Below are 12,409 nucleotides of genomic sequence, written 5' to 3'. Positions count from 1 at the left end.
AAGGACCTATAATATATTCACTTCACATTTTGCGTTCTACTGCACACTAGTCTCAACACAAAGAAAGAAATTTTTTTCATCCTTGCCTCCAAGGGCTAGCTGCTCACCATTAGCGGCCATACAGTAGATGTCATATGGTTCCAATTAACGTCCGATTGATGCCTTCCCGAATATGCATTGTCATAGTTGTGAGATGCGTCAGGTGACTACCGCTTCTGGCCCATGTCTAATCATTTTCGAGTTAGAGGCTAACCAAGCGTAGGTAATCAAGCAAGTTGTGCCCCAGCCTCGTGGACCATACTGTCAGTCGTCGGATCTATTGCAAGTGCTGCCAAATACAACGGACTTAGTTTGGTAACTCTGACATTGTACAATTGTCGACAACATAATAATCTCTACATCTAAAACTTGCACATAACTTTACGTGTATACTAGCACGTGCTCAGTTACACATTTTTCTTTGAACCTGGATGCATGGCGGTAAATGACTAGAATGAAATGCATTAGACAAAAGTGATATTTTAAACATAATCGATAAAAAGAGTTTTCTATCTCTCAGTGTGTTTTACATTATGTTAGAAATAGACCATTTTCATACAATAAATTGAAGAATCTCTAATATATAAAGGTTAAGAAGCAAGTATATAAATGTAACAATTTTATGAGGCCATTTTGTGTTGTTGCTGCATCATGCAGATACACATGCATTAATAAGATTAAGTTTGAGATTTTATGAGATTATACAGTGGTATCTGATTAAAGCACTAACAAAAGAAAAATACTTGTGTTATAAGGATACAGAAACAAAGAGCTAAAAAAAACAATATATTCAAGAAAATTACTGACATCCCAACTATAGGTTCAATACATCCGAAACAGGAAACTTCTCATCATAGAGACTCTTATATTTCAACCATTCAACGGCTTCTTCCGTAGTGAACCACGCATCATACAATTTTTGAGTGCGTGGTATATCGCCAGTTTTCTCCTCCACCCACCTCAAATATGTTCAGATCAAGCAGTTTTTCAGCGGGAAGACCTTTCTCGAGAATACGCCTTGTTTTATTCATTACACTTTGAAAGCGACGGCGATCGATCCATGACAATTCCATCTCCTTCGTTCTCAAGTTGTCGAGTCTTTCAATCGACTGCTCCATTCCACCTTCAAAATTAAGCAAGTCTTTATATTCTTTGTCGAAGCTGACAAAATTCTTATAAGCGATATGCTCTTTCACTTGACCTTTATCTGACAACACTTTCATTCCTGAAAGACCAGGATCAATCTTTCTAAGAAGAGACGCCATGTAGCCAGGTGTGTATCCCATCAAAAGTGGCTTCTTTGTATCGCGACGTATAAGGTAGCGCGTTTTCCAAAGAAATTTGATTTTCGCGATCCATCTTTGTAAACCAGCCTTCAGTCGAGCCCCGATGCTTGCTGGAACAACCTTCACTTCCGACATAGCCGCCTTGACTTCTGGCATAGCCACCATATCGCTTTTGATATTTAGCGCTAATTCTCGCTCTTCCTCTGGAACATGGACGTGGTCGCCTACTTGGAGCACACCATTAGTATTGCTGCTTCTCTGAGCAGAAATGCTCGACTTGGACTCCAATTCATCTATTGGGGAAGGTGCCGAGAGGACGCCGTTAACGATAACCACGAGGAGAAAGACAAAGCTGCGCATTGAAGACACTTGTTTCAGGAACTGACAACTGTGAGGTAATCGATGTTGTAAACGAGATATTGGATGCAAAATGCAAAGTGAGGTCGAATATAACAAACGACAGAGGCGTAAAAATCACGAGGTTCAAATCGGACATGCTATAGCTCAAATTTTTTCATAAGCTGAGATGTTAAAGTCTATATATGAGTATCGTTTATCATCTCAGATGATATGCTGGTAGCTTTTACATCGCCATAGACAGTGGCTAGAGATCTGACCGTGATAAGCTGAGCGTGAAATAGCCAGAGCATTTGATGTAGCTGGCAATTAACTCGAACAATAACAATGCTTTTTAGACTAATACTGCACATTATATAGCTCGAAAAGTACTGTGGCGTACATTATAATTTCTGACACATCTTCTCATATGAGGCATTTCTTTGTATCTCACGAGAGAGGAGCATCTGAAGGCACAACGTAATGATACAATGGATGAAGCCTAGCGGTACGAGAGATCCCACTCTGAGTTAATCCAATAGTCATAGCTTGAAAAAAGAATGAAACCCGTGCCTTATACACTTGAACCAATGTCCCTACTTTAGTGGATTTCATGACCAGATGATAAACACAATAGGAGAGTTGCCAGCATATCTTCTACTACTTATATGAGCTTCGAGATGATATTTGTAGGAAGTAAGTTCGATAACAAGGTATCAGGCCTTCGTTCTGACCACATAGGGATGGGATGAAAGGTGTCACCTTGTGAAGTTGTTCATAGGGTAGGTAGAGTATTAACTGTGATTTGCCATTCATTCTATCTATGATACTTTTTTACGTATATTGTACATCTGTTATTTTAACACCTGCCGCATGATTGCAAAATACAGAAGAGAAACGCCGTGATTGATTTGCTTCTGTAATTTTATCACACACAATTTGTCGTCAGAATTTTGACGAGCAAGAGCGTGCGTAGCGATCTGAAGTGCATCTCAATGCCATTTATTACCATAATTGGCTTCATCGCAAGGCTCAAATTTAGAATAGCACACGTACATAGTAAGCGCTTTAAGTAGAAAAATATTATTCTGGAAAATCTCGATCGCAAGGAGTAATAATATACTGTCAGTATCGAGATTTTGAATTACGGTTCTGTAAAATGCCGATGGCGAAAAAGGGCGCAGATGCGCGACACCACGCGATTGTGGAGCTGAAGGACGAGAACGTAAATAGACTTTCAAGTAGCATAAAGTGCGAGGCATCCGTTATGCATCTCCTGTCTCCTGCTACAATTGAATTGGCCAACTATGTCGTCAAATATCTGGATGAAGAAGATCCTGGTATTTTTGTGCAAATAATCGACCAAATTGCGTTACATGATGCATTAACTCTCCCGAATTCCCCTATATCACAAGGAATTGATGCTGATGAATCAACTAAAGCGTTTCGTGGATGGCTTATAAATGGAGCTTGGAATGTCCGTGCGAACAGTCAAGTTTGTCAAAATTCGACATTTTCGTTGGCATTCCATCAACTAACTCAAGGCGATGCCCTTAATATTGTATTGGGGCAGTGGCTACAACAACGTTGGAATACTCAGATGCAAGATCATCAGATAGAAACCTTCGCAATTGTGTTTTGGATGGCTGGAACAGGACCTCGCCGAGCCACATTTACTACCCACCAGAATATTTTCGGCTTGATATAAAGTCATACTTTAAGTACTCTGAAGAAAAAATGTGATAAGTAGTTTTATCATACAAATTGCAAAAACCGGTAGTAGAACCTTGAGAATACCTTTTTTTTTTGTTGAATGCTGTAGTAACCCCGAAATTTTATTAATTTGGAACTGAATTCTTATAGATACTAATGTGCATGTTTGAAGCGCCTCTGACATTTCTCATGTTATTGTTTGTAAGGGCATACCGTTTGAGATTACCATTTTTTTGCTTTCTAATATGAAGCATAGATGTACGACGGAGGAAGTTATCTCCGTAAGCACTTGAATAGTTGCCTGCTGCAGAAGGTAATCGCTAGTAACTTTAGCACACATCACCATTCTATTTCGACAAGAAGCAAGACATTATACTTAGCGTGGAGGAATGACGCGGGTTTAAAGGTCTATCGGGATGCAATTCTTATATTTTGGCGAAAGCGCTGAGTACAAGGATATGCGACCGTCGAGAATCAGCAAGGCTCAGTGGCTGATTTGTAGACTTTGCGTCATATGGAGAGAATCGGCTAGGACGATAGAGAATTTTTAAAAAGTTTTGCTGTTCGCTTGTGTGTGTGTGGGGAGGTCATTCTAATCTTTGTTTGCCGATTTAACCAAACAAAGTTTTATTAGTTATTCGAGATCACGAGTTACCCGGATATGAGTTATCCGAGGGACGACTTGTATTACGTATATCAAGTGATAATCGTAAATCAGACTTTCGATGTCCGCCTGATGATTTAGGCTTCGGGACTATCTAAACCACGAATGACCCGCGTACCTTAACAGGTTGAGAGAAAGAGTTACGCAATTGATGAAGATACAAGAGTTATGAATAAGACCCAACCTCAGCCAACACTTGAGGAGGTGACGTGGTTCAGTGGCTTGTTCAAATCATTACATTTCTTTCGTCAATGCATTTGGTTCTGGCCTTTTGTGTGCGTGTCGTTTAACAACCGCAGCTTTCAAACCGCGACAGAATTCTAAGCGCTCGCCTCAAATCTACAATTTACTTGAGACCAAGTATGCCGACGCGATATTCACAAGACTCGAGTCAGATGAAGTCCAGCACGATAATCGAACTTGTCAGCACATTAAAAAGTAACTCTCTGCTATTCTGACGGCAAAACTCGTCACCACGGCATCAGTGCGCAGTACGAAATAAAACTTCAAATACTAACAGAAAACTCATGACACGGAAATAGGCGGTGGAATGCTCCCAAACGATGGATGAAGGTATCTTCTAGTCATAATCGAACGTTATTGATCTGAGGGAAGTATTCTGAGCAAAATTTTGTTCGTGAAACGAGTTAAGTCTACAATTGTTATTGTATATATTAGGGGATGTTAGTTTAGCCAGGTACTGACTCAGAACGGGTCAATTAGTAGCCAATCCTAACTTGCTTCATTCGGGTCTTTCTATCACATGGACATACTGCGACTTTAAGTACTGCATTAATTTTCATTTTTTCCAAGCATGAATTTTGTTGATGTGGGAGACAATAAGCAGTCATGCTGGAGTAATTTAAAACCAGCCACAAACTGCAGTTTATGGATAATCTCCGCAGTCAAGCGACATTACATACGTTATCATCTTCAAAATGCTGTTGATCATGACGATCAAGGTGAAACTAACATCTATGAGATCGATCGGCTAACCGCAATGAAATGGTGCAAAGCAGCTTTGGAGGAGATGTCAGTTGCTACAGTGGCCAATTGTTTCGCCACACTGGTCTCTTTGCAGGGCATCCTCAGAATATCGGTTCTCAATATGGATGATCAATACATTGACATCGATCTGTGCGACGCTATCCAGAGGATTCCTCTTAAAATCTCATGGCTATTAAAGAGCTTTTGACTCCAGCGATGAAGGAAGACACAGCCAATCTGGAGTTGACTAGATGGACAGATTTACAAATGGGACATGCGTACACGGCGTTGTATTTTCGTTCATGACGTTGAAAGCACTCTTTGCAATCACGCCCTGGCCGCCAGCGGTTAATACTACGCCGCCGGATCAAAGAGCGGTGTGGTCAACATTGACGATAATGTTGGTCTAACAGCCAAGCCCAGGCCATGCAAAGCGTAAAAAATGCATCTCACAACTCAAGTTGGAGGCAAAGGAAGAGGAGAATGACGATCAAGTAAACAAAGATGTGGAAAAATAGATAGTCACGAATCTGGAAAAGCTAAAGAGCCTAGCAATTACTGCTTCAGCGCTGGATGTGACGTTTTCCACAGATAGAGTGACAGGTATCCGAGAACTGCAGAAATTTCTCGAAACAACGGCGACAGTACACTCTCTTGTAAAAACTGTACAAGCTCGAAAAAGTTCTGCTAGTACAAATGAGGAAGACGGATAACTCGAAAGATTACCTCAGTCAGTGGGGCTACCTGTGATTAGCTTTGTCGCCGATATTCCGGGAGTCTTTTCACGTCCGCATGGTGAGCACGTCACACGCAGTGATGGCTAGTAGCTCCGCTACATCGAGAGATGGTAAACTGTTTTTATTCACTACTAAACCTGGCCACTACCTGCTCCTGACAGTGTTCAATCTCCATCACACCTGGCACAGGATATCGTGATATAGTCGTCCAAAGTTGTCCTGACTGCCTTGACCACCAGATCAGCTTGCTGTGTAATAAAATGCCTCGTTTTGAAGACACTATGGGGACCATTATATATATGTGTATGGCTCGCTCCTTTCTCGGCAGCAATAAATCTGATTGTTATTGCCTGTTATATTTGAGACTGAGGATCACTGCTCCTACTTTCTTACGAGCTTTGATCACGCCACTCAGCAGAATCTTTCTTAAAAATTCAAATAATCCTACTTTTTTTAGCTAAACTAAATCTCAATGCCGAGACCATAACCAGTCTTACTTTCAAGTAGAGATAAATGTCTTGATGTAGCACGAGTGATGGGCGTAAATTATGTAAGTTTTGACTCTATGTCAACCCATGATGAGACCTACGTCACATATACACATTTCAAAAACAGTTCGGTACGAGACACTAATCAACGTTGTCATAGTCTAAGTTTTAGTCAGCTTACTAAATTGGTAACACGACCCCTCACCAGCCACGAAGATGCAGAGATTTCTGAGAAGACGTGCTACTATCTCAATCATATTCGGTAGATGTACAATATTCTGCTAATGAGAAGCAGTCTGTTTTTGAGCTGCTGGGCATATCTTAATCGTGGCAAACCGATTGTAAAGCTCATCGAGCGCATCTGGAAAACGACTTACGTCAGTACTAGCCGGACGCCAAAAACCTCGGGGAGAGTCGATGCGCCGCTATACAATCAAGCTCACAAGTTTCGTGCACTCAATTGTCAATGATCACCTGAGACTGTGGCGTCAAGTTGCAATCGAAATCATGGTGGTTGATGAACGATAAAAAAGTGCATTTACTTATTGCATCATATGAAGGACGCAAGTTTGTACCTGAGTTGAGTACTCACACACTTTTGATTAAGTCTCACTGTTGTGATATGTTCATCAAACGTGTTTAAAACTATATTTTCTTGCAGCCATCTAGTCACTCTGATACTGTGATTCTTAGGATGTTGGTCTTTCGGTGATTTTCGCTATCATCTCAAAAATATAGAGCACTTGCCTTGACAAGTAGCACATTCGCGATGATGGCGTTTGAAACTCACCCAGTCACCAATCCGGTTGCTTTGAATGTCCGGCTCCAGAAAGCTTATGAAATAGTTTCCCAAGAGTCATCGCTCCCAAGCCCCGCGTAGGTGTACCGCCATGCTTTCAGTTTCATTCACGGAAACCAGGTCTATTTCACTACGCCCTTCCAATTCGAATTTGACGAAATAAAAAGAGAGCGTCTTGTGATACCTTCAAATTGCTCTATACCGGTTGAACTCGTCAGGATACCGCGCATGACGATCGTACCAACGCTCCTTGATTTGCTGGAGCTCATGCTACAGACCACAGTGACACCGAAAGCTCCATGTACAAAGTCTATGACGAAGGCAGTGCTACCAACTGGACGTGACAAAGTTATTCAGACTCTTCGACCGAATGCAAAGCAATACCAGCTCGGCGAGCAGGTAGCTTAAAAGAGGAGAGAACTGTGGCCGCGATGCACTACTCTCAAGTGCCTTAAAATCTCTAGTGTCCAGGACCAAGTTCAAATTGACTCGAGATCGACAGCTACATGCATGTCACGCGCTGCTCGACTGGGTCCCGCAGTCCATCAGCATATCCAACGATCTAAACTCCGCCCTTAAATTTATTAAGTAGCTCAACTGGTGACCGCAAGGCAGGCGCAATAATTTCTCTCCACTAAGTAAACAAAGCGCTGGTGATACACCTCCAGGAGCCCTTCAGCCGGACACTTGTAAGAAATTAATGACACCTACCGCGAGGCAGCTGAAGTCGAGCATCAAGACCGTTGAGGCCGTGACGAGATCAATACTGACCACCGGATGAGGAAAGTTGAGATGACCATTGATCTCAATATGGCTCAAACGTGGTTATAGCACGTCGCTTGTAATATAAGACAAGGCGGCCGAGTGCGAGAATGGGCACTAATGCGCAATACCTCTGTAGAATGGCATTTCAACATGGGAAACATAAACGAAAGATGTCGCGGAAGCGACAACTAGCGGACTACGACCAGAAGCTTGAAACTCTGGTCGTTGCAATGACGTCAGACCCCTCGCGGAGGCGGTAGCAATTACCACGATAACGGAGGGTCTATAAACGTGACGGGCTCGCATCAAGCGTTCCGTGTGCATCTTTATAACTTTCGCAAAAAAGGTAAGTGTCGCATTGTATACAAAATGCAACTTTCGAGCCGCAAAGACCGAATAGGGTGCTGAAAATGAAAACTCTTTGAGCGCGTAAGGGGCAGATGACCCAGCCGTGCAGACGTAGAAGAGGGAGGTCTCAGGACTATCAAAAGCTCCTATGTACTCGCTGAAGTTTTCTCTGTGGTAGTAAAGCATCTGTGTCTTATGTGGTACTTTGATCGCGGCTGAGAGGAACAAGGATTTGGGCTTTCACACAGGCTCGTTTGACGAATTGGCCTCAAGAGAAATCGAGTCCTAGTCAACAGAACTGAGTTTAACTGCAGGTCAAAATTTTCAACTTGTGGTGCTTCGGAACCGGTAGTGTCTCATGACACACACGTAATTTAATACTGAGATACACAGCCATGGACCCTGACAATGTAATAGTGTGATATCATAGATCTATTTTCATGCAAAGCAAATATTGGGTATACTAAGAGAGAGTTAATCCTCTCCCAACATCGACTTCTTGGCTCAGAATGACCAGTGGCAAGTGGCAATTTAGGTAATCTTTGTTTTGAATGAATACACAACCACCATTTTGACTCAAAAATAGAACTTTGAAAGGTTATACTGCAATACAGCATGATCAGTCGCACCATAATCAGTCTCGATACTTACTTGATAGCTATTATCAGATGTTCAGGAAACACAGCATGATTATCAGATGTTAAGGAGACACAGCATGAACGATATGAACTTTGAGTAGGAACTAATGAGCGCAGCTAATTGGCTCCGAGGATTTACAACGCACAAAGGAAGCCCAACTCTATGGTCACATCTTGCACAGACCTATCTCGACATAAAAATTGTCAGTAGTCTTGCAGATCACAGTAATTTCCTTGCAAATTAAATCTTTTTGAGCAGCGCTTGTGTATGTGCATTTACAACCTCCGAAAATTTTTGAGCAAGTCAGACCGTTTCTCCAACCGCAACCATCAGAGCCAGCATGGAAAATTTATCTGATTGTCTATAGAAATCAAGGTAAAGCCCGTGAAACGAGTACTGCGCCGACTATATCTTGATGCATACTCTTTGAGTGAATGAAATTTGCTCATGGTTCCTCGTATTTCCACCATGCTATTCATATTCTAGCCACGCTATCTTAGATGGACCACAGTAAACAATTTTATCTGATGCCAAGCGTCTTAAATGTACTTAGCTAAATTTTGATTCAAAAATGTTGGATGTCAAAACAAAGGCGATTCGTCGAGGAGCATTTTTCATCTTCTAACCAGCACGGTGTTGCTGAAAATAGCAAAATAATCCGAGGCCCTTAAGATGCAGCAAATGTTGATTCTGACGCATACGTCTCGTATCCCCTTGTCCATACGAGACTTTATCATCGTAATATTGGAGCGATCATCATCTGGGCGACAGAACACCGCATTCACCACCTCATTTAGCGAAGATCTTAATCTACCATTTTGTGCGAGAGCTTTGGAGATGACGTCGCTGTTCTAAAGTATTCATGAGCTGTATAGATCACAATCCAATCATGTGTAGTTTAGGCTAGATATTAGCATAATTCGTTAAAGCCCCTGTTATCAGCTAAAAGCTTCTGTATGCCTCTTGAAGTTGGCGAGGATCAATACAGAAACGTCATCATGTCTGTTGGTATTTCGAAAAGATTGATGATCACCGAACATGTCAGATATAACTTGCACTGCAACAATGCAAGTAGTTAGACACGCCAAGCTATATATAATTCACTTTGGATTAGCGGCATTGTTCATGTTTATTTTTCAGGTAATGCAAACGTAAAGTCTTGCTGACACTAAATACATGTTCGTATATATAAGTGAGTGGCTCACTAAAGCTCATATAATCAAGAATTGCTCGCAATTGCTTTGGTGTATATTCACATCCGACCCCAGGGTCTTCACGAATATAAACAATAAACCATTATAATATATCCGTTTGTATATCCGATGCAGCCTGAAGAGATCTGGCACCATATTCGATAGCCCTTAATTGACAACAGTAGGGACCCACTCACTTTGCTAATCCAATAAGGGTACACTACTGTCTCTCATGAGTATCTGATAATAGCTATCGTCAAAGTAATAAGTGCAAAGCATACCAATGACCATGCTACTCTAATGCATCCATTTTACCATTTGAAGTTGGCTTCTCCACCCAAATGATAACAGTTTGGCTTATCAAAGCCATGGTTAACTGCCATTAGGCTTTATGACGCGGAAAGTCGGCGCCTTCTTGAATGATTGAAGTTATTCACGAAACGTTTTAATTTTTTTACATGAAAGAAGTTGTCTATTGAATCACATCGGTCCCTTGTAAGGCCTCATCTATGTGATGCAGTTTTTAGAATCTAGGATATTCTCTGATAAAATCCTCAATCAGCGAAAATACTCAAATAATTATTACCACATTATTGTTATACTCCCAGACGCGTGGTGGGTCTCTTGTCAACACGTCGGGATGTTAAAAAAGAAAGAAAGACACATAAATATTGCTTATAGCTGTTTCATTCTGCGCCATTAGTACTCTGCGTGAGTCCTCTATATCGTATTTGCCCATGACAAACGGCCCTGTTCAATTTCAGTGGCCTTATCGTCCTCCGAACGTCTTCATATAACCTCGAGGAAAATTTCTCCAACTGATTATATTTCTCTCGGCGTAAATAAAGCAAAACTCCTTCATAATATTGGACTCGCTTAATCGTCTCAAGTTGATCATCTATCTTGCCACGAATCTAAAGATCTTCCTTGCTTTGTACTGTGAGTGCGTCTCAAGGTGATAGTCGGTCAGTAGTATCAGTATATCGTGACAAGGATTAATCATTCTCATTAACTTACGAGTCTGACCCGTCTCTGCAGCTTATTGTGACTCACGGTCGCCCTTCAGCTCAGACAGCATTAGCATTGAACTCACAGCTGCGATTTACTATCCACCCCAGTTACAATTTGGAGACCAATACACGCCTTAAGTTGAAAACGTTTCTGCGGACCACGACATTTGGTCGCTTGTCGCTGTCTTATCCCGAAATCGTAGCTTGCTCTCGCTTATGGGTTCCGATTTCTACTTTCAGGTCCATAGCAACACATTTTCTATATGATCCAGACAATATCAGTAGTGCAACGAAGCTGGTAGCGCTTTTACTTTCTACCAGTAGTTCGCGGCTCGCCGATCGACACCAGGAGAGAAACTCGTGATGCCCAGCATTTTTATTTCCAGTCGATACATTGCTCATGCTGTTCAAGTCACGCCATTGCAAAGAAGAGATCATATTTCGACTCCGCATCCAAAACGAAACAGCGATAAACGCTGCTAAAATTATGGATATGCTCAACACAAGTTTAAACATTCACTAATGTCTCCATCGCTATACGTACATGACTATTGTTCGACAGTCGCTCGTCCTTTGTAATAACACGACGATCCTGGATATATTTAGCACCCCACGGCTGCATGAAGCCCGAGATGTTGGCAGTTATTGCTATCACTCCTTGGCTTCGAGCTCCACCTCATTCAAAGGGAGTGGACTTTCTTAAAGTTGATATCCAATAACCACGAATCTCATGAGGTACGATCGACCTTTGTTCTGTTTTTGCTAATACACCTGCGTCTGTTGAGACTCGACATTTTTCATCAAGAGTATGTCGGACGACCCTGCGTGGGAGCAAACAGAGTGCAGATCTTTAATACTGCAACAGATGTTTTGTCTGCGAGTGCCACAAAGCTCATTCGCATCAAAGAAACCACTTTTTTCATTCGACATAGCTGAGCTCCTTCGCTTCTGCTGCGCTCTTAAAAATGCCACTTCTGGTATCCTCACTAACCCTCGCTTTACGACAGCTGTACGCGGTATCCAATGCTACACCCACCGTCTTCTCAAATTATGTAGATGGACGCGAAAAAAGCACCTGTTCAGCGACCTTTTATGAGCATAGTAGGTCTTCCCGCCTTTGTAAGATAATCTACCGCCCTCGTGAAGGTGAACTATTTTCAGCTCTTGAACATGGTTCTCGCTTTTCCATCCCACCTGACAGATGGACATAAACTTGAAACGCACCTGACACGCCTAACTAGTACGCAAGACATATAAAATCATCATGATTTTTCTGTGCTTATAATGCAGGTACTGGACGTTAGTGCTCATGACTGCAAGCGATCTGGACATCGCATGTTTGACGCGCTGTTGCTCCCTCTGGGGTATGGTCAAATTTACGGCCTTCTCAACTTCTTTCATCCAA

At 41.9% G+C, this 12,409-nt stretch overlaps 3 protein-coding genes across 3 annotated transcripts; 2 read left to right on the top strand and 1 right to left on the bottom strand.

Annotated features, from left to right (window-relative positions):
• Positions 1 to 947: 947 nt before the first annotated feature.
• Positions 948 to 1,685, bottom strand: PHALS_10747 (RxLR-like protein; the record flags this gene model as incomplete). Its single annotated transcript, XM_024726228.1, has 1 exon — positions 948 to 1,685. The coding sequence occupies one exon, from the start codon at positions 1,683 to 1,685 to the stop codon at positions 948 to 950; it is 738 nt and encodes a 245-aa protein (XP_024576926.1).
• Positions 1,686 to 2,826: 1,141 nt separating this feature from the next.
• Positions 2,827 to 3,369, top strand: PHALS_10746 (uncharacterized protein; the record flags this gene model as incomplete). The annotated part of the gene is made up of 1 exon (XM_024726227.1): positions 2,827 to 3,369. The coding sequence occupies one exon, from the start codon at positions 2,827 to 2,829 to the stop codon at positions 3,367 to 3,369; it is 543 nt and encodes a 180-aa protein (XP_024576925.1).
• A 3,908-nt stretch (positions 3,370 to 7,277) lies between these two features.
• PHALS_10745 (uncharacterized protein) lies at positions 7,278 to 7,628 on the top strand (the record flags this gene model as incomplete). The annotated part of the gene is made up of 2 exons (XM_024726226.1): positions 7,278 to 7,448; positions 7,521 to 7,628. 2 exons carry the CDS (start codon positions 7,278 to 7,280, stop codon positions 7,626 to 7,628), a joined length of 279 nt encoding a protein of 92 aa, XP_024576924.1.
• Positions 7,629 to 12,409: the final 4,781 nt, after the last annotated feature.

This window comes from Plasmopara halstedii (assembly GCF_900000015.1).
Source record: "Plasmopara halstedii genome assembly, contig: Scaffold_525, whole genome shotgun sequence".
NCBI classification, from domain to species: Eukaryota; Oomycota; class Peronosporomycetes; order Peronosporales; family Peronosporaceae; genus Plasmopara; species Plasmopara halstedii.
The sequence above is the reverse complement of the archived record's forward strand: the minus strand, read 5'-3'. Positions and strand labels throughout refer to the sequence as shown.